This window comes from Cetorhinus maximus, chromosome 3 (genome assembly GCF_964194155.1).
Source record: "Cetorhinus maximus chromosome 3, sCetMax3.hap1.1, whole genome shotgun sequence".
Classification (NCBI taxonomy): domain Eukaryota; kingdom Metazoa; phylum Chordata; class Chondrichthyes; order Lamniformes; family Cetorhinidae; genus Cetorhinus; species Cetorhinus maximus.
Genome location: NC_135881.1, coordinates 98,235,531 through 98,254,319, shown reverse-complemented (window position 1 = coordinate 98,254,319; position 18,789 = coordinate 98,235,531). Strand labels below are relative to the sequence as shown.

Here is an 18,789-nt window from a genome sequence, read left to right as displayed (position 1 = left end):
TAGGAACTTTTGACCCTCTCCACCCTTTAGACTGCCACTGCCCCAGTCTACACTCGGGTAATTAAATACCCCCCAGTATAACTACTCTACAATGCCTGTATCTCTCTGTAATTTCCCTGCAGATTTTTTCTTCTGTGTCATTCTCACTATTCTCACTACACCGAGCAATGTAATTGCACCCTTTTTGCTCCTTAGCTCTAGCCAAATTGATTCTGTTCTTGAACCCTCTAGGATATCCTCTTTCTTCAGCACTGCAAAGCTCTCCTTAACCAACACAACCACCCCTCCTCCATTCCCTCCTTTCCTATCTCTTCTGAACACCTTGTACCCGGGAATATTTAACAACCAGTTCTACCCTTCCTCGAACCAGGTCTCTGTTATCGCCACAACATCATGGCCAAAATTTTCCGTTTGGCGGGCGGGCAGAGCAGGTGCTGACGCGGGCGGGCGCAGACCCGATTGCCGCCCGCGATCGGAGCTGTGCTGCCATTTTGTGCGGGCAGGCCAGTTAAGGCCCGCCCAGTGCATTTCCGACTCCTGTGGAGAGCGGGAATGTGAAATTTGCAGCGGTCGTGTACAAACCACCAGGTCCAATGGCGACCTGGCATGGAGGCCTGGCAGCCTCCTGTAGGCTGTTTGCCAAGGCTAGCTGCAGGTCCTTCCGCAGGGGGTCTGCTCAGCAGGTCAGTGTTGAGAGAAGGGCAGAGGAGGAGGGCAGAGGAGGAGGGCAGGCTGCAGGGTCTGCCCCAGGAGCAGGGCAGGCTGCAGGGTAGGCCAATGTTCCCTTCGCCTTTCTGATGATTGCTTTGCTGCCCTTCTCGAGGAGGTGGCAGCATGGCGGGAGTTGCTGGTTCCCCAGGATGGGAGGATGAGGCCCCCCAACATGACGAAACCTGCCTGGGAGGAGGTGGCCGAGGTGGTGAGCTCCCATGACATGGTGCGGCACACCTGGATTCAGTGACGTAAGCACTTCAATGATTTGTTGCGCTCTAGAAGGGTGAGTACCATGTTGATGTTGGGCATTGAACCCAGCAGGTAGACTTGGCCTTTGAGGGCCCTCCCGCCCCCCCCAAGTCTTACTGTCGTGACTGTATTGGATCATGTTTGGCATTTCTCGTACGCTGGGTGGGCAAGCAGATAGTGCCCATGCTTACATCAGCCTCAGTGGTTCATGAGGAGATGGGTTCTCCCCTGCACCATGTGTTGGTCTTAGTCGCACGTGACTAGTCTGGGGGCAACCTGCAGGAGATGCTGCTGGGCGCATACTCTGAAATCCAACACATGTCCCATTCATGGTGATGAGATGGTGGAAGGGAATATCAAGGTCTCATGGCCAAGAGCTATCTGCTGCCCTCAACGCCTCCTTGCCACGAGAGTGAAGACCGTGTCTTAAAGTGATGGACGCAGAATGTGTCCAATGTGTCCATGGGGGGTGGGGGGCTGTTGGGAGCAGTCATACTATATTTTTGTGATTGACCAGCAGTAGCGTGGAGAGGAGGCACTGGAGGCCTCAGATGGGCCACTGTGGTTGGGGTACGGTGTGCGCGTGCAGAGTACATGTACGATTAGCTCCAATGAATGGTCTTCTCTGTTTTGCAGGAGAAAAATGTGCACCATGCCTCTGAGCGTTTGTGCGCTGGTAGCGGCCAGGCCCAGCTGGTGATTTTGAGCCGTTTGAGCAGTAGGCCCTGGAGCTTGAAAGGTGCCTTGCGCCTGGGTCCACAGGTGTCGGTGAGGCTGGGGTGGAGCGGCCAGGTATTTGAGGCCAACAGTGAGATCCACTCTGTCTTCCCGCCATCCAAAGCACTGATGATTACTACAATCGTTAATGCAGCAACACTACTCATTCACAGACTGATAGAGTCAGACGTGTGGGTGATTGACAAAGGTCCCTCGGCCCTTTGAAGATGCGCGTGTCCAGCACCTTCCAAAGTCGCCTTATCCCATTTCCGACCACTATCCCCATGGCCTTGTATGCCATGGCATCACAACTGCACATCTAAATACTTATTACATCTTAGGAGGGTTTCTGCGTCCACCACCCTTTCAGCCAATGCGTCCCATATTACTCTGTCAAAAGTTCCTCATCACCTCACCTGTCAACCTCATGCCCCTTACCTTAAATAAATGCCACCAGATTAGCCATCCCTCCACCACGGGGAAAAGTTGCTTTCTGTCCACCCTATCTATGCCCCTCATAATGTTATGAAGCTTAATAATGTCACCCCTCAATCTCCTGTGCTCCACGGCAAATATCCCCAGCCTATGCTATGTGTCCTCATAACTCCAACTCTCCAGCCCAGCATGCATCCTGGTCAGCGACCTCTGCACTCTCTCCACTCCAATCACATCCCTCCCATGAAGCGCTGATCACAACTGAATGCAGAAGTGTAGCTGTGGCCTCGCCAGCGTTTTCTGCACTTGCAACATGACCTCCCTGTTCCTATATTCTATTCCTCAGCTAATAAAGGCAAGTATGGCATTTACCTTCGTAAACACCTTATTTACCTGTCCCGCTACCTTAACGGGCCTGTCGACCTGCCCAGCAAGGTCCCTCTGATCCTCCTTACTTTCCACGGTCCTACCATTCATCATGTATTCCCGTGCCTTGTTTGTCCTGCCCAAGTGCATCACCTCACACTTATCCACATAACATTCCATTTAGCATTCCTTAGGCCATCTGACCAGCCCGTCTGTATCTGTCTGTAATGTTTGGGCCTCCTCCTGACTATTTGCCACCGCACCAATCTTCGTCTCCTTAGGTTCTGGAAGGCTGAGCGCAGAATGAGCCTGGGGGAAGGGGATGAAGTGTGTCACTAACTGATCCACTGTCCTTGTTGCTATTTTCAGCATCATCAGAGGCTAGCGGCCAGGCTCGATTACAGACGCCCCCTCTCACGCCTGAGATCCCTGAACTGTCACCTGCGTCACACCATTTCTGCCAGGCAGGCACCAGCGCAGACACTAGCACATCGGTGGGAATTGCAACATTGGTTAGTGTCTTGGGGCACAGTGGAGAGAGCATTTCACAATCGCTGGAGGAGGTGGCAGAGACAGAGAGTGCTGATGGCACCAGCAGCTAGAGGACTGCAGGGGATCAGCCACATGCTGAGTTGGGGCGTGATGATGTGCCTCTGGAGTCGTCCGCAACGCAGCAAACGCAGGGAATGTGGCCAGGTGTGCGAGAGAATCTGGGAATGTTGCATGAGTCCATGCTTTGCTTGGTGTCCGTGGTGAAGGGGTCCACGCGGAGCATGAGTGATGCCATGAGCCTCATGTCAGAGCGTCATGCTTCCTCCATGGAGAGAGTGGCGACTCTCCTGGAGAGGAGCTTCCAGGAGAACAAGCAGCTTCTTCTGGCACCTGCAAGCCCTCACAGCGTCACAGCTGGTCATTGGCAATGTGGGAGATGGTGTGGGCACCAAGTTTCCCAGCTTGGTGCCCATCCATCTACGGTGAGCAGGGAGGGCCGAAGCAACCTCACGTCGGCGCAGTAGCTGCCTGTCATCTCTGCGGGCTCCTCTCAGGGCACTCCAGATGAGGGCAGCAGCTCCTCCAACCCTCTGCCAGTGACCGTTGCATTCTTTGAGGCTGCAACGACTAGGGAGATGCCAACTGTGGAACTGGTCATTCCCTCCCAGGTGGGGCCAGCACAGGCTCCACGGGCCAGAGGACGGCCACCAAGGCCATCGAGGCCAACAGGACAGCAGAATCAGCAGGCTGTCTCAGAAACCACTCTAAGCGATGGGGCAGCACCAAGACATAGCACCTGCAAACATAAGCATAAGGCATGTTAGGCACTCCACGGGTTTCTCACTGGTGCTTTTGTGTTGGTCCTAGATTAGGGAATTATTATTTCTTGCTGTTGTAAAAATGTTTTGCTTTCATTTTGTTGGACCATATCATGGATTAAATTAAATCCAGATGTGTTACCATGACTGAGGGTGGCTCCTTTGTGCTGCATTTGGATGTTTTACAGACATGTCATGAGTGTTTGAGTGGACATTGAGGTTTATGTCCAAAGCCCTTAGTTGCAGCTGATGAAGTGGCAGATGTAGCATTTAAGTTCCGCATATGGAAGTGCCAGGCAAGGTTGGTCCTCCAGATCCATTTGTGTGGAGCTAGCTGAAGGTTCATTGGATTAAAGTCTTCCGGATGTCCCTGCCTCCTTGGTGTAGTGCCGGGTCAACGTTCAGCCCCTCATCATTCCCTTGTGTTTCCTCATCCTCAGAATCAATGTTGGGCTCATCGTGTGCAGCCGCATCCACTGCATTGACATCTTCATCATCCACTGCTTTTCATCCTTTCCAGTGCAAGGTTGTGCAGAGTGCAGCATGCTACCACTATCACAGAGACACGACCTGGGGGGTACTGGAGTGCACCCCCTGAGCGGTCCAGACATCGGAAGCGCATCTTGAGAAGACCAATGGCTCTCTCCAGCACAGCCCTTTTGGTGCCCTGGCTCCTATTGTACCGCTCCTCAGCTTCTGTTCTTGGATGGCGGAGAGGCGTCATGAGCCACCTTCGCAGGGGATAGCCCTTGTCACCCAGCAGCCATCCATCCAGCCAGGCCGGAGCACTGAAGAGCCCCTGCACCTGGGAGTGTCTGAGGATGTAGGTATCGTGGGAGCTGCCTGGGTACCTTGCACAGACTTCTAGAATCACCATCCTGTGATCACACACTATCTGCACGTTCATGGAGTGGAAGCCCTTCCTGTTGACAAAGGCACCGGGCTCACCTGCTGGCACCTTGATGGCCACATGTGTGCAGTCTATTGCACCCTGGACGTGGGGGAAGCCAGCAATGACCGCGAAGCCTCTGGCTTGCTGGGCCTGACTTGCCTGGTTGCAGCGGAAGTGGATGTAGGTCAATGCCCGTCTGAACAGAGCGTCTGTAACCTGCTTGACACAAGTGTGGACAGCTGATTGGGAAACACCGCAAAGATCACCCACCGAGCTCTGGAAGGAGCCAGAGGCATGGAAGTTGAGGGCAGCTGTGACCTTCAGAGCCGCTGGCATGGGGTGTCCACCCACACAGTTAGGGGAGATCTCAGGCCCAATCATCTGACAGATAAAGTTGACTGTCTCCCTGGACAGTCGGAGCCTCCTTCGGCACTGCACCTCAGTCATATCGAGGTAGCTGCTTCGCTGCCTGTATACCCTGGCAGCAGGATAGTGGCATCTTTTGCAGCCCCTTCCACCTTGGACTACCTCTTGGCCCTGCGCCCCTTGTGCCTGCGCCTGTCCTTCCAAAGGTTGCTCCCTTGGAGGCTGATTGTGCACTTCTGGCCTCCTCCTCCTTCTAGCCCTCCCTTCGTCCTCAGAGGAGCTGCCTCCAGTGGACATGTCAGAACCCATACCCAGGATAAAGGGAGGCCTCCGGAAAGCTGCAGGCCTGATAAATATTCTTGACTGAAGAGTGCTGAGCTGAAAGTTTAAAGGACAGAGAAAGCTGCTGGAATTTGTTCTGACCTGCTGCAGATCACACAGGCAAGTTTAAAACACTTTCTACAATAAATACTCACAGACCAGATTGACAACCTCACTGAGCCCTCTCATCCCACCGTGGATGAGTTTTATTAAAAAGTCACTTACCCGCCTGCCTGTTGCACCGTGCGCTGAGCCGAAGATCGCATAGGCGGCCTGAAAATCGGCGTCAATTGCCAATTTAAGGGCCTTAACTAGCCCGTTAATTAATGGCGGGCGCACGTCGCACTTCATTGCGCGCCCGCCCAACGAAATATCGCGATGACGTTGGGACGCTCGCCCGATATCACCACGTGTCATTTTACGCGCTGACGTACAGGGCCCACCCCAGCACTTCAGCCAGAAAATTCTGCCCCATATTTCCATATGGCAATCTGCGCCTGTAACTGCCCAATCTTATTTACTATACTCCATGCATTCATATACATGCATAGTAACCCTGATTTAGATTTTGTTACTTTCTCCCTTACCCCGACTTTACCTATTAACTTACTATTCTCTATACTAGTGCTATCTGTCCCTCCCAGTATTTTGTGCACCCTGGTATCCCTCTCTAATATTTTCTCTAGGTTCCCATACCCCTGTCAAGTTAGTTTAAAGCCCTCCCAACAACATTAGCAAAACAGTCCACAAGGAACTCAGTCCCAGTTCTGTTCAGGTGCAACTCATCTGGCTTGTACAGGTGCCATCTCCCCCAGGGCCAGTCCCAGTGTCCCAGGAATCTAAAGCCCTCCCTCTTGCACCAACTTTCCAGTCACTCATTCATCTGCCTTACCCTCCTATTTCTGTACTCACTGGCATGTGGCATTGGGAGCAGTCCAGAGATTACTACATTTGAGGCCCTGCTTGCTAATTTTCTGCCTATCTCCCTAAATTCTGATTGCAGGACTACACCCCACTTCCTACCTAAGTCATTGGTACCAATGTGGACCATGACCTCTGGCTGATCACCCTCCCCCAGAAGAATGTCTGCAGCTACTCTGTGATGTCCTTGACCCTGGCATCAGGGAGGCAACATACCATCCTGGAGTCACATCTACAGCCACAGAAATGCCCGTCTGTTCCCCTAACCAATGAGTCCTCTATCACTAAAGCTCTTCCTTTCTTCTTTTTCTCCTCCTGTACAGCCAAGCTGCTCATGATGCCACAAACCTGGCTCTGACTGCACCCCTCTGAGGAATCAGCTCCCTCATCAAAACGGAAAGCCAATTTGTGAGTGGGACTCCAGGAGACTCTTGCATTACCTGCCTACTTCTCTCTGACTGTCTGGTGGTTACCCATTCCCTCTCTGCCTCCAGGCCCTTCAGCTGTAGTGTGGCCACCTCTCTGAACGTGCTATCCACATAGATCTCAGCCTCGCAGATGCGTGACAGTGACTCCAGCCACCGCTCGAGCTCAGAGACCCAGAACTCAAGCTTCTGCAGCTGGCAGCACTTCCTGCACTAGGACACCGGTAGCGACCATGACATCGCACATATTACAGGACACGCATTCCACTTGACCGAGCAGCCCTGCCATGTCTTAACTCTACCTCCCTTATGTTAACTTTATTCTACTTTGGATTACTTATATTACTTTATTATATTGGCCCTTAAATTTCCCTTATTCCTAGCACTTCACAGTTAAATCCAAGTATAGGAACTTTAAAAATATTACACTTTTCTAATTTACCCACTAGTTTCTACTTACCAAGGCTGCTGCTCTTCTTTCTGAGCAAAAGTAGAAAAAGAAAGGAGCGCCTCTTCCCTTCTCACCGAACTCTAACAATCACTAAACTCCAACTGAAGTACTCTACTGCAGCCAAACACAGCACTATAAGATTGGCTCCTTTTAAACTCTCTGAACCTAGCCTCTGAAAACCATGAAGCTCAGTATCAAGTTTTGTTTGAAAACACTCCTGTGAAGCTCCTTGAGATATTTTAATCCATTATATCAATGGAAGTTATTATTCTCCAGGGCTTTAAAGGCTGCTGCCTGTGCTTTTGAAAAGAACACGCCAATTTCCCACAGGGGAAAAGGAGCTCAGTCGCAGACCAGACTGCAGTGAAGCTGCCTGCAGACTCCATTAATCCCTGCGATAAAGAAAATGTTTCCCTGATGTAGCCACATATGAAGGCTATGGACTGCACTGTGACCCCTGCCATCTGCTGCACGTCCAGGGAAAGCAACATCAGTGTGTGTTATATTTATCAAACACTCTTCTGTCCATAGCAGGACCCATGAGACCTGGCTGCGCTATCTTCTGACTCCCCTGTTCTCTGTAAATATCTCTGTTTTTATTTCTCATTTCCATCACCTTGACTCCCACCCCCACCCCGCCGAGTGAAAAATTCTAAGCTGGTGGTGAGAAAGAGAGGATGATTGATATGAATACTCTATAGCTGAAACTTCACAAACTCTCACATTTTGTTTATGGTCATATACTTTCTTTGCAGTCTTCCAGCTACATGGTGTGTTTCTGTACATATCTTCACATTTTGTAGTTTGGGGGAAGAAGGCAACAGCTCATTCACACATTCATTATGTTTCAATCTGTGTAAGAAAATAGATTAAAATTAAATTGAACTGAAATAAGAGTTTTACAATTTAGGGTGCACCTAAACTGAATTGTATTGCTATAAAATTGAAGATCTTCAAATAAATGAAACTTGAAACGTTAACTGTGTTCCTCTCCGCAGATGCTGCCAGACCTGCTGAGTTTTTCCAGGTGTTTTTATTTTTGTTTTGGATTTCCAGCATCCACAGTTTTTTGCTTTTAATTTAGAATGGTCTTGTCAGCTTCCAACAGCAGTTACTATGTTCCCTGCTGTTTGCTGATGACTGCAGCATTCCATGCTTGCACGCATCAAAACTTAGACAACATAGACTTGGACTGAGTGCCAAGTAACGTTCAGACCACACAAGTGCAGTAACGATCATGTCCAACAAGAGAGAGTCTAACCATCTTTCCTTGACACTCACTCACATTACCATTAATGAGACCCCCATAGTATAGTTACTGTTTTAATGTAGGAAGCAGAGTGGCCAGTATGTGCACAACAATATCGCACAAACAACAGTGTGATAATAACCAGATAATCTGTTTAATCATGTTGGTCGAGAGATAAACATTGGCCAGGATATCAGGAGAACTCTCTTGCTCTTTTGTCACATAGTGCTATGGGACCACTCACATCCAAGAGGACAGGCAAAACGTTGGTTTTCCACCTCATCTGAAAGATAGTAATTTCAGCAGTGCAGAATTCCTTTAGTACTGCACACAAGTATCAGTATATATTTTATACTTAACGCGCTGGAGTGGGACTTAAATCCACAACCTTCTAACTCAGAGGTGGGTGTGCTACCACCGAGTAACCAGAAACCCAACTGGAGTAGCCGCTAAAGCCCTGGGCTTTAGAACACGTCTGAGATTTGGAATTCTGTGGGAAGTGGCATGCCTCCTGACTTCTCAAAGCCTCTCTACCACCTATATGATATAAATCAAGATTGGAATACTCTCCACTTACCTGGGAGGGTGCAAATGCAACAATTCCCATGAAGGTTGACATCATTAGGACAAAGCATTTTATTTAATTGGCACCTCATCCAGCAGCCTAAACACCCACCCCCCTCCACCACGAGCATACTATAGCTGCAGTGCATACTATCACTAGGGTGCATGAGAGTGTGCCATCAAGGCTTTTTCAGGAGCACCCTTAAACACACAACTTCCATCAGCTATAAGGACAAGTACAGCAGGAGCACAGGAATACTATTAATAACATCAACTTATATTTATATAGCATCTTTAACACAATTAAACATAAGGCACACAATTCACATGAGCATTATAAAACAAGTTATGAGACAGGGCCACATAGGAGATATTACATTCGATGACCAAAATGTTGGGCAAGAAGTTTTAAGAAATGTCTTAAAGGAGGAAAACGAGGTAGGGAAGTAGAGAGTTGTATTCCAGAGCTTGGGGCCTAGCAAGCTGAAGGCATGGGCATCAATGGTGGGGCAATTAAAATTGGGGATGTCCAGGAGTCCAGAATTAGAATTAGTGCAGACATCTTGGAGAGTTGTGGGGCTGGAGGAGATTACAGAGATAGGGAGAGGCAAGGCGATGGAGGTTTGAAAACAAGGGTGAGAATTTTAAACTCAAATTGTTGTTTGACGGGGAGCAAATGTAGGTCAGTGAGCATAGGGGTGATAATAGGACAGGACTTGCTGCAGGTTGAGATACAAGCAGCAGAGTTTTGGATGACCTCAGGTTTACAAAGGAAGAATGGATGATCAGCCAGGGATGCATTGGAATAATCAAGTCTAGGGGTAACAAAGGCATGAATGAGGGTTTCAGCAGCAATTGAGCTCAGACATGGGTGAAGTTGGGTGATGGTTGAAATGAACGGTTTTACTAATGGCATGGAAATGAGGTTGAAAGCTCATCTCCAGATTAAATGTGACACTGAGGTTGCGAACAGACAGGCTTAATCTCAGATAGTTTTCAGAGACCGAGATGGAGTCAGTAGCTAGGGAAAGGAGTTTGGAGCAGGGACTGAGAACAATAACTTCTGTCATCCTAATATTTAATTGGAGGAAATTTCTACTTATTCAGTATTGGTGTTGGATAAGCTGTCTAATAGTTTAGCAACAGTGGTGGAGTTGAGAGAGGTAGTGGTGAGGAGGAGCTGGGTTTCGTCAGCATACATGTGAAAACTAACACTGTGCTTTCGGATGATGTCGCCGAGGGGAAGCATAGGGAAATAGGAGGGGTTCAAGGTTGGGTCTTTAGAGGACACCAGAGGTAATGGTGTGGGAGCCAGGAAGAGATGCCATTATAGGTGATTATATATGAACATATGAAATAGGGGCAGAAGTAGGCCACTTGGCCTCTCGAGCCTGCTCCGCCATTCAATGACACCATGGCTGATCTGTCTGTGTTTCAAATCCCACATTCCCATCTACCCCGAATACGAACATAAAAACCAAAGTGGAGAATGTGTTTCTCTGGCTACAAATAGATAAATAGTAATGGAACCAGGCAAGAGCACTCCCACTAGCTGGATAATGATGGAGAAGTGTTGAAGGAGGATAGTTTGTTCAACCATGTTAAAGGTTGCAGACAGGTCGGGTAGGATGGGGAGAGAAAGTTTACCTTTGTTACAGCCACATGACATGTCAGTTGTAACTTTGATAACAGCAGTTTTGGTACAGTGGCAGGGGTAAGTTTCCCTCCAAGTTACTGAGCACCCTGTGTTAAACATATACTTCCATACTTTGGGTCAAAATCCTATAGTTGCCTACTTCACTTCTTAACAGCAATGTGAAAGCACCTTCACCACACGGGCTACAGCAGTTCAAAAATCACAGAATCTTTACAGTGCAGAAGTAGGCCAATCTGCCCATCGAGTCTGCACTGGCTCTCCGAAAGAGCATATGACCTAATCCCACTCACCTGCTTTTTCCCCGTAACCTTGTACATCCTTTCTTTTCAGATAGCAATCTAGTTCCTTTTTGAATCTTAAAAAGATATGTTTGAGGAACTAAAACGCCATATCGTGAACTTTATAAGTTACAGCCTGCATCAACCAGTTGCTCGATATCTCTGATTATAAAAACTTCCTGCAGGTAATATGACTGAACAAGTATGCATGTTTTGAAATTTGAAAGCACTTATATTAGCAGTATCAGTATTAGTTAAATTAGCAGTATCACGCCAGTGATTGATGTAGGCTAAACCTCTGGTGGAAAACAGAAAATGATGGAAACTTTCAGCAAGCCAGGCAAAATATTTCTGGAGAGAAACAACGGTAACATTTCAGGCAATTGTCCTTCATTAGAACCTGGATTACAATGAAAATAAACTGCCTGGAACATTAATTTTACTTCTCTCTAAAGAGATTGTTAATGGCCTGTTGAGCATTTCCTGTTTTTGCTTCAGTTTTCCAGCATCTGCAGAATTTTTTAAAAATCTTTTATGTATTGGTGGTTTTAATAACCTACAAAGGAAAATTCATGGGACTATTATTTTGCAATAAAAAAACATGAGTTACTTTATCAAGGATGATTCTATCACCAAAGACAATAATATTTGGTTTTTATTAATAATAATGCTAGTTAATGTGTTATCTCCTTGCTGAGATGCAGATCTGTGAATGCCAATCACTCAATAAAACCTTGCCCAAGTGTCCATTATTCATGTGCAAGCCTGGCAGTTAGTGCCAGTGATTTCCCTTCCAAACATCCAAACAAATGTCACGGGATAGTGATCAGGAGCAGAAAGACCAGCTGATTTTTGCCTCTGTTCCTCACAAATGTTGTTGCCAATTGTACTATCCTACTGCTGAGACTAACCACAGACCAGAAATCAAATCTGGCACCTTCATTGTTTGCATTACTTATAGTTACTTGAGGAATAAATTGACAGAGCCATTGGGCAGTTTAGCCTTTATCATTCATGCATGCCCTGCAGCTGGCATTTAAATCAATGTTCCCATTAATTTGCATTTATCTCAAATATCTGATACCAACTGATTTTGGTGTTCCAGTAAGCATTTGTCTACCAGTTGGGCAGTAGTACTAAAAACGGCACGTGGCAAGACTGCAAGGCCACAAATCAACAACCACAAAAGAAGTACAAATAGGATGGAGTTCCTTGGGATTCGACAGCCAGATTGCCAGGACTCAGGGGCAGAAGGTTGAAAACCTTTGAATAGTATTATACAGTCTCCATGCTTTATAGTGGTATCTGTTCCAAAAAGAAGTTGATAACAAATGATGCCATAGACCATTCTGTATTTTATGGGGAGGAGGAAGGTTTCCTCTGTGTGTTTTGTGTAATGAAATTGAACATCTGTTTGTAAAGAATTAAATTTTCCTCCCTGATCCCATTTCTTTAATGTGATCAAAGTTTCTTTATTGAAGTGATGCAGATTTTTAATGTGATTGAATATGGTCTCTCTCTCTCAGTAAAAGCATTTTGTCTTTTCTTGAAAGTGTGCTGAATAATGGTATATCAATTGGTGCAAATAAGATCAATAATATGGAATGGTCAGAATATGTGGAGTCAGGAACAAGTAGCAGAATAGACAGCAAGCGACGTTAGAAAGTAGGGGTTAAGGGTAGCTATTCAGACTGGTGAAAGGTGGGAAGGGGTTTTTTGCAAGCATCAGTGCCTTGTTCACCATTTACGTAAATTATTTGGACTTAGGAATTGGAAGACCAGCTCCAAAATTAATGGACGACAACAAATTGGGGTGTATAGTTAATACTGAGGACTGCAACAAAATACAAGGAATAAACTTGTAAAATAGTCATACAATTTGTAAATGAATGTCAATATAGATAAGCATAAGGCAGCGCATTTCATTAGGAAGAAATAGGAGGCCACATGCTCCTTGGAAAATAAGAGTCTAAATAGGCTGGTTAATCAAAGGGAACTGGTGTACAGTGCACAAATCACTAAAAGTAGCGACACCGGTTAATAAGGCCATAACAAAAGCACACAAAGCACTAGGATTTATTTCCGGAAGGTTAGAACTAAAATGGAGAGAAGTTAAAATTGTATTGAACCTTATTTAGATCACAATGCTATGTATGGTTCTGGTTTCCATATCACAAAAAGCCATTGGAGAAGATGCAAAAAAAGATTTACCAGGTTGTTACCAGAAACAAGAGCTCATGCATATCGGGAAAGACTGCTTAAGTTCTGTACCACAAAGGGAACTATGTGGAGGGGTTTATTTCAAAAGGGCTAGAATTGAAAGACAGCGAAGTTAAACTAAACGTCGACCTTAGTTAGACCACAGTGTGCAGTTATGGTTGACATATTATTAGAGGATATAGAGGAACTGGAGCGGATGATACCAAAACTGCAAGGTTATATCTATCTGTCAAAGATAACAGCTTAGGTCTCTTTTTCTTTGAAATCAAAAGATTGAGAGGTGAACTAACAACTGCCTTTGTGGGCAAGAGCAAAACAACTTCTTCGGCTGTTTTCATCTGGTGTAGGATGTAGCTCTCCTCATAAGGGATTTCTGCCATATACTGACAAGGCATGTTGTCATTGATGGCTGACCAGGAATCTCTCCCACTTACTGCCGAGTGAGGGCATGTTGGAACAATTAGCAAATTGATTATCAACCTGCCTGCCTGTGTCATGGACACTTCCTTGGCCAAGTCTTGGAGTGTGTCTTGAACCTAGAGCTCCTGTCTCACAGGCAGAGGTAATACCCCATGAGCCACATGACATCCTCAGGGACCATCAATATAAGATAGTAGCCAAGAAACCAAATAGGGAATTCAGAAGAATCTTCCTTACCCAAAAAGTGGTGAGAACGTGGAATGCGTTACCACAGGGAATAATTGAAACGAATATCATATATGCATTTAAGGGGAAGCTAGATAAGCACATAATGGAGAAGGGAATGGAAAATATAGAAATATAGAATATAGAAAACAGGAACAGGAGTAGGTAATTTGGCCCTTCGAGCCTGCTCCACCATTCAATATGATTGTGGCTGATCCTTTATCCCAATGCCATACCCCTGTGCTCTTCCCACCTCCCTTGATGCCTATAGAGTCTAGAAATCTTAAATATATTCAGTGACTTGGCCTCCACAGCCTTCTGTGGTAGAGAATTCCAGAGGTTCACCACGCTCTGAGTGAAGATGTTTCTCCTCATCTCAGTCCTAAATGGTCGACCCCGTACTCTGAGACTGTGACCCCTTGTTCTAGACCCCCCCAGCCAGAGGAAGCATCATCCCTCCATCCAGTCTCTCCAGCTTTCTCAGGATTTTATACGTTTTAATGAGATCCCCTGTCATTCTTCTAAACTCCAGTGAATACAGGCCTAGTTGACCCAATCTCTCCTCATATGACAATCCTGCCATCCCAGGAATCAGTCTGGTATGCTGATACAGGGTTAAGCTAATACAGTTATATGAGGAAAAGTGGGAAGATGTTCTAGTGGAGTGTAAATGCCGGCATGAACCAGTTGAGCCAAATGACCTATTTCTGTGCTGTATATTCTATGTAATTCTATGTGCTCATCTTTCATTTTATCATATTTGCAGGTTTTCCTAGTGATTGGCACCAAGCCTGGAGAATCAACTATGACAAAGCTACTTGTGCGCAGTTTCATGTTATCAGTGGCATTTACTTTGGTAAGTCGTGCAATGCCTATCTATAAAGAAACCTTGTTATCAACAATGCAGCATCCTTACACTGAAACATTATCATCCAAATTGGATGGAAGAGTTGTTTATCTTTGTTCATCTATGCTTTTTATTTTTGCATCAAATTCTTACTGCTAGTTGCATTTCATAGATATGCACCTCAACCCATTCTTACTTGAAGTGGCAAACAAGCCAAGCAAATAAATGGTTATAGGTTCCCATTGAAAATAATTAAAATCCCAGCATCATAGAGTATTCCATTTTATAGACAATGAAAATAGCCAGGGAGATGCATTGCCCCAGATCATCTGCTCTCCGTATGGTCGTTCCCCAGAGGTACCGCAGTGGTGCACTGGGAGACCCTTTGGAAGTCCCCATGCACTGACTACATGGGAATTGACTGGGAAGTTTCAACTTCTGTTGGAGAATTCCCCTATGTTTGTAACCCTTTGAAACCCTGATTTAAAGTAGGAGACTTCGGATGGCTCCGACTCACTTGGCAGAATAGTTACCCAGGAAAAGTTAAAAGGATTAAAATCAGTTCTAACTCCTTGGGTAACAACATTAGTGACACCCTGATTCCACACTGCACCCACTGACTACCCCCACGACCCCCGAGTACATTCCTGAAGCCCTGACCAACCCCACCCCGACTAGCGCTCCTGACCCCTGACTACCCCACCACAACCCCACTAACCCCCAATCCCCTGACTAAACAACCCGACCCTACGATTACACCCCTACCCCTCAACTACAACTCTACCCCCCAACAACCCTCCCGCCCACCTGACTGCCCACCACCACCTACTATCCCCTCTACTACCTCCCCAGCCACCCAACTACTCTCCAACTAACCACCCCCTGGCTGCCCGACAACCGCCCCACATCATCTACCCCACACCACCTGACCAACCCCCTGACTATCCCCCCAAACCAATCAACCTAAAGCCCCCCCAACAGCTGACTATCCCCCCTATTTCCCCAACTACCTCCCCAAACTCCCCACCTTTCCACCCCGACGACACCTCAGCCATCCCTCAACCAGCCTGGCTCCCCCCCCTCTCTATCCCTTCACCCATTTACCTTACACACTTATCTTCTCTCCCCAGCTTGTCAAAGTGCTGTTTAAACAAAGGGACATTTACATTTCCGGAATACAGCAGCTAGTGCTGCAAAAAGGGGGCGTAGCTTGACCTCCCCAACATTCCATTACAAGGGAAGGACTCCAGGAGCAGGTACACTGCACACTTCTCCAGTGACCCAGTTCAGGAGTCTGGGTGAGAAATGAGGAGCTCCGGAGTAGGGTAAATAAAGAGGAGTGGAGTGGCAATCCGATGGTGATTGCCAGTCCTCAGAAGATTCCACCTATTGTTTGTTAGTTTACCATAAACCAACCAGTAACCCAATGATAATCCAGGGGGTGGTAGGTTAGGGTTGAAGACTGGAAATGAGGATGTAGAAATGTTTTTGATTTTTACTTCATAACCATTATGCAAATCTTTCCCTCATGATTAAAGGAAGGGATATCTTACAATAAGGTAAATTGAATATGGTTCTGGAAAAAAAGACCTTTATATAATCCAAACCTTACGTTTCTTGATTGAAGAAGGAAATGGAGTGTTAAGGGAAATAACTAAGCTGGGAAAATAGATGGACAACAAATACCAAGGAGCCCAGTATATTGTTGTGTGGAGTTGGATTGAGTAAGATGAGGTTTGCCTTGGCTTATAGCACAGGAATGAGTTCCTAATGTCAACCAATTCCATTTAGAGTGGAAGGCCTCCCATAGGAATGGGAGGTAATCAGAGATAAGGCAACTCAAATGGTGCTTGAACCTCCCTGCAGCCTGTGCAAAATCCTCTCAGTGACCCCTCATGATCTAGATCATACACCCCTGTATGGTCTAGAGTGATGTAAGTAATGTAAGTAGACTGGAGATATAACTTACAGGGATAAAAATAGTAGCAGATTTCAGGTGTTTATTTTATAATCATTTAGCATTTAATTGCATTAAGTTGTGCATTAACTGTGGATTCACATGGCCTCCTACATATAGGAGCAGGCTGAAACTGTGTTGGTGCAGGAGGTGCATATTTGTAATGTGTGTCTGTAAATAAAAATTTGTAAGTGTGTAAAGACTGGGCTGAAAATTTATCACCAGCTGGCTATCTGGAGTAGATCATCAGTAGTTCAATGATTGTTTCATCTGCAGACTCTTCAAATTGGTGCTAAGGATCTTTAGTCGAAAGTTTGCTGTCTATTTTCAGTTTTGGATCATATCTTTTCTGTAGGGAAAGCACGACTTTGTAACAATAAGACATATCGTAGAAGTAGTTTCCTGCGTGTTATGATTTCCAGAGACTGGTAACTTTAAGCACGAGACTTGAATTCCCAGTGGCCAACTTAATGGAATTGCACAACAAAATTTCAAGTTTTAAGTAACAAACTAAAACCAACTTTGACTAAATATTACTTAGTAGATTACTAATAAACTAAACTACAGAAACAATAACCCTTATTAACATCTTAACATGACCGAAAAACCCCATATCGCACAGGTATATTATACATGTTACAGGACGCTTTTTAGGGAACAGTCCATAGTTGCTCCCAGCTTCCACTGGGTTCATATCTCCTCAGTTCTGTGAGTTGTAAAGTCCAACAATCGTTGAAGGTCCTCTCCCTCAGTCCTCTGAGAATTCCCAAACTGACTTTCAACAGTGAGGCCCATTCGGTGATCCCTTCTCCTGACCTCACCAGGACAATTTTTCCAGCGTCTTTTGATTGCTACAGGATGAATTTATTTGCATTGTCCATTTGCCACATACATAGCTTCAAACTACAACTCTGCCATGACCAAGCACTTTCCTACTGGGGTGGAAAATTGGAAGGCCAGATATAAAATCAGCTTATCTAGAAATGTCTGAAAGTATCTCCTCCCTCCCGATGAGGAAAATGTAAAGGGTAGGTGATGGTGTGAAGCAAAATAGGAGAAAATGAGATACATTCTCCCTTACCCTGCAAGAAGCATTGGTATTATTGGTATGGGAAGACATGGGGCAGCTTTTTCCAGTTGGCGAGCGGGGGTGGGGCCCGCTTGCCGATGCGTAAAATGACGTGGGGTGACATTGGGCGTGTGTCCCGACGTCTCCCCTCGTCATTTAGACTTTAAGTTCAGTGAGTGTGCAGCCGAGTCGGCTGTGCACCCGCCGACCTGTCAACAGCCTATTAAGGCCATTAAAAAAGTAATTGAAATGATTAATGGACCTGCCCATCCAATCTTAAGGTTGGCGGGCAGGCGAAGAGCACAGGCGGCCTTCTGGAAAAGCATGAAACCTCATCCATGGGTAGGATGAGGTTTCATGAGGGATTTAAAATTTTCAGAATATTTTTAAATAAAAGTAATGGACATGTCCCAGCTCATGTGATAGTGTCACATGAGGGAATATGTCAGGAATTTTTTTTCTAACCTTTAAAAACGTTTTATGACTTCAACCGAACTCCCTGAGGCGGCACTTTGCGCACGAAAGAGCGTACTCCCAGCTCAGGTAATCCCCTCCCCCACCCCCCTCCTGCATAGGGATCCGAGCGGACATCATGCTGGGCAGGCCTTAATTGGCCCGTCCACATAAAATAGCGGCGCGATGCCAATCGGGAACCCGCCCGCCCACACCCGCTCCCGCACAACGCCCCGCCACCCCCAGCCGACAGGGGAAAAGTGCTGCCCATGGATATTTTTCCTGTTTGGTAAATTCTCAGTTATCAGTATCCTCTTCTCATGCTTTCTCATTAAGGTACCATCAATATTAAATTATTTCCTAAAGGCTCTGTGCATGAGCCAGCAATACGCATAACAAGTGTCCCCATTGGTTAATAAAAACAAATGCCTGGTAATGTTTCTTTTCTTGCTTCCAGGGTGAATAAAGTAAACAGTCCAGTGAGATGGTGGCCTAAAGATCACGGCCAATTCACTACCCGAGGGTTAATAAAAATTTCTGCATGAATTAGCTGCTGCTCATTAACTTCAATATTGTTGATTTTAGCATGAAGAGTCAATTGTGTGCTATAAAACCCACATGCTGTGCTCAGCAATGAAGTGGTGGAAATAATGGTAGACAAAGCGACAATTATCTTTAAAAAG

General features: G+C 46.1%; 1 protein-coding gene across 3 annotated transcripts in view; it reads left to right on the top strand.

Moving 5' to 3' along the window:
• Positions 1-18,789, top strand: part of calcr (calcitonin receptor) — a 418,788-nt gene that overhangs the window by 106,070 nt on the left and 293,929 nt on the right. For all 3 annotated transcript variants that reach the window (XM_078538749.1, XM_078538748.1, XM_078538750.1), the window contains one exon: positions 14,547-14,636. In XM_078538749.1, the coding sequence (XP_078394875.1) occupies positions 14,586-14,636 (51 nt within the window). In that variant the 5' untranslated portion in view covers positions 14,547-14,585. The remainder of the gene's footprint in view (positions 1-14,546; positions 14,637-18,789) is intronic.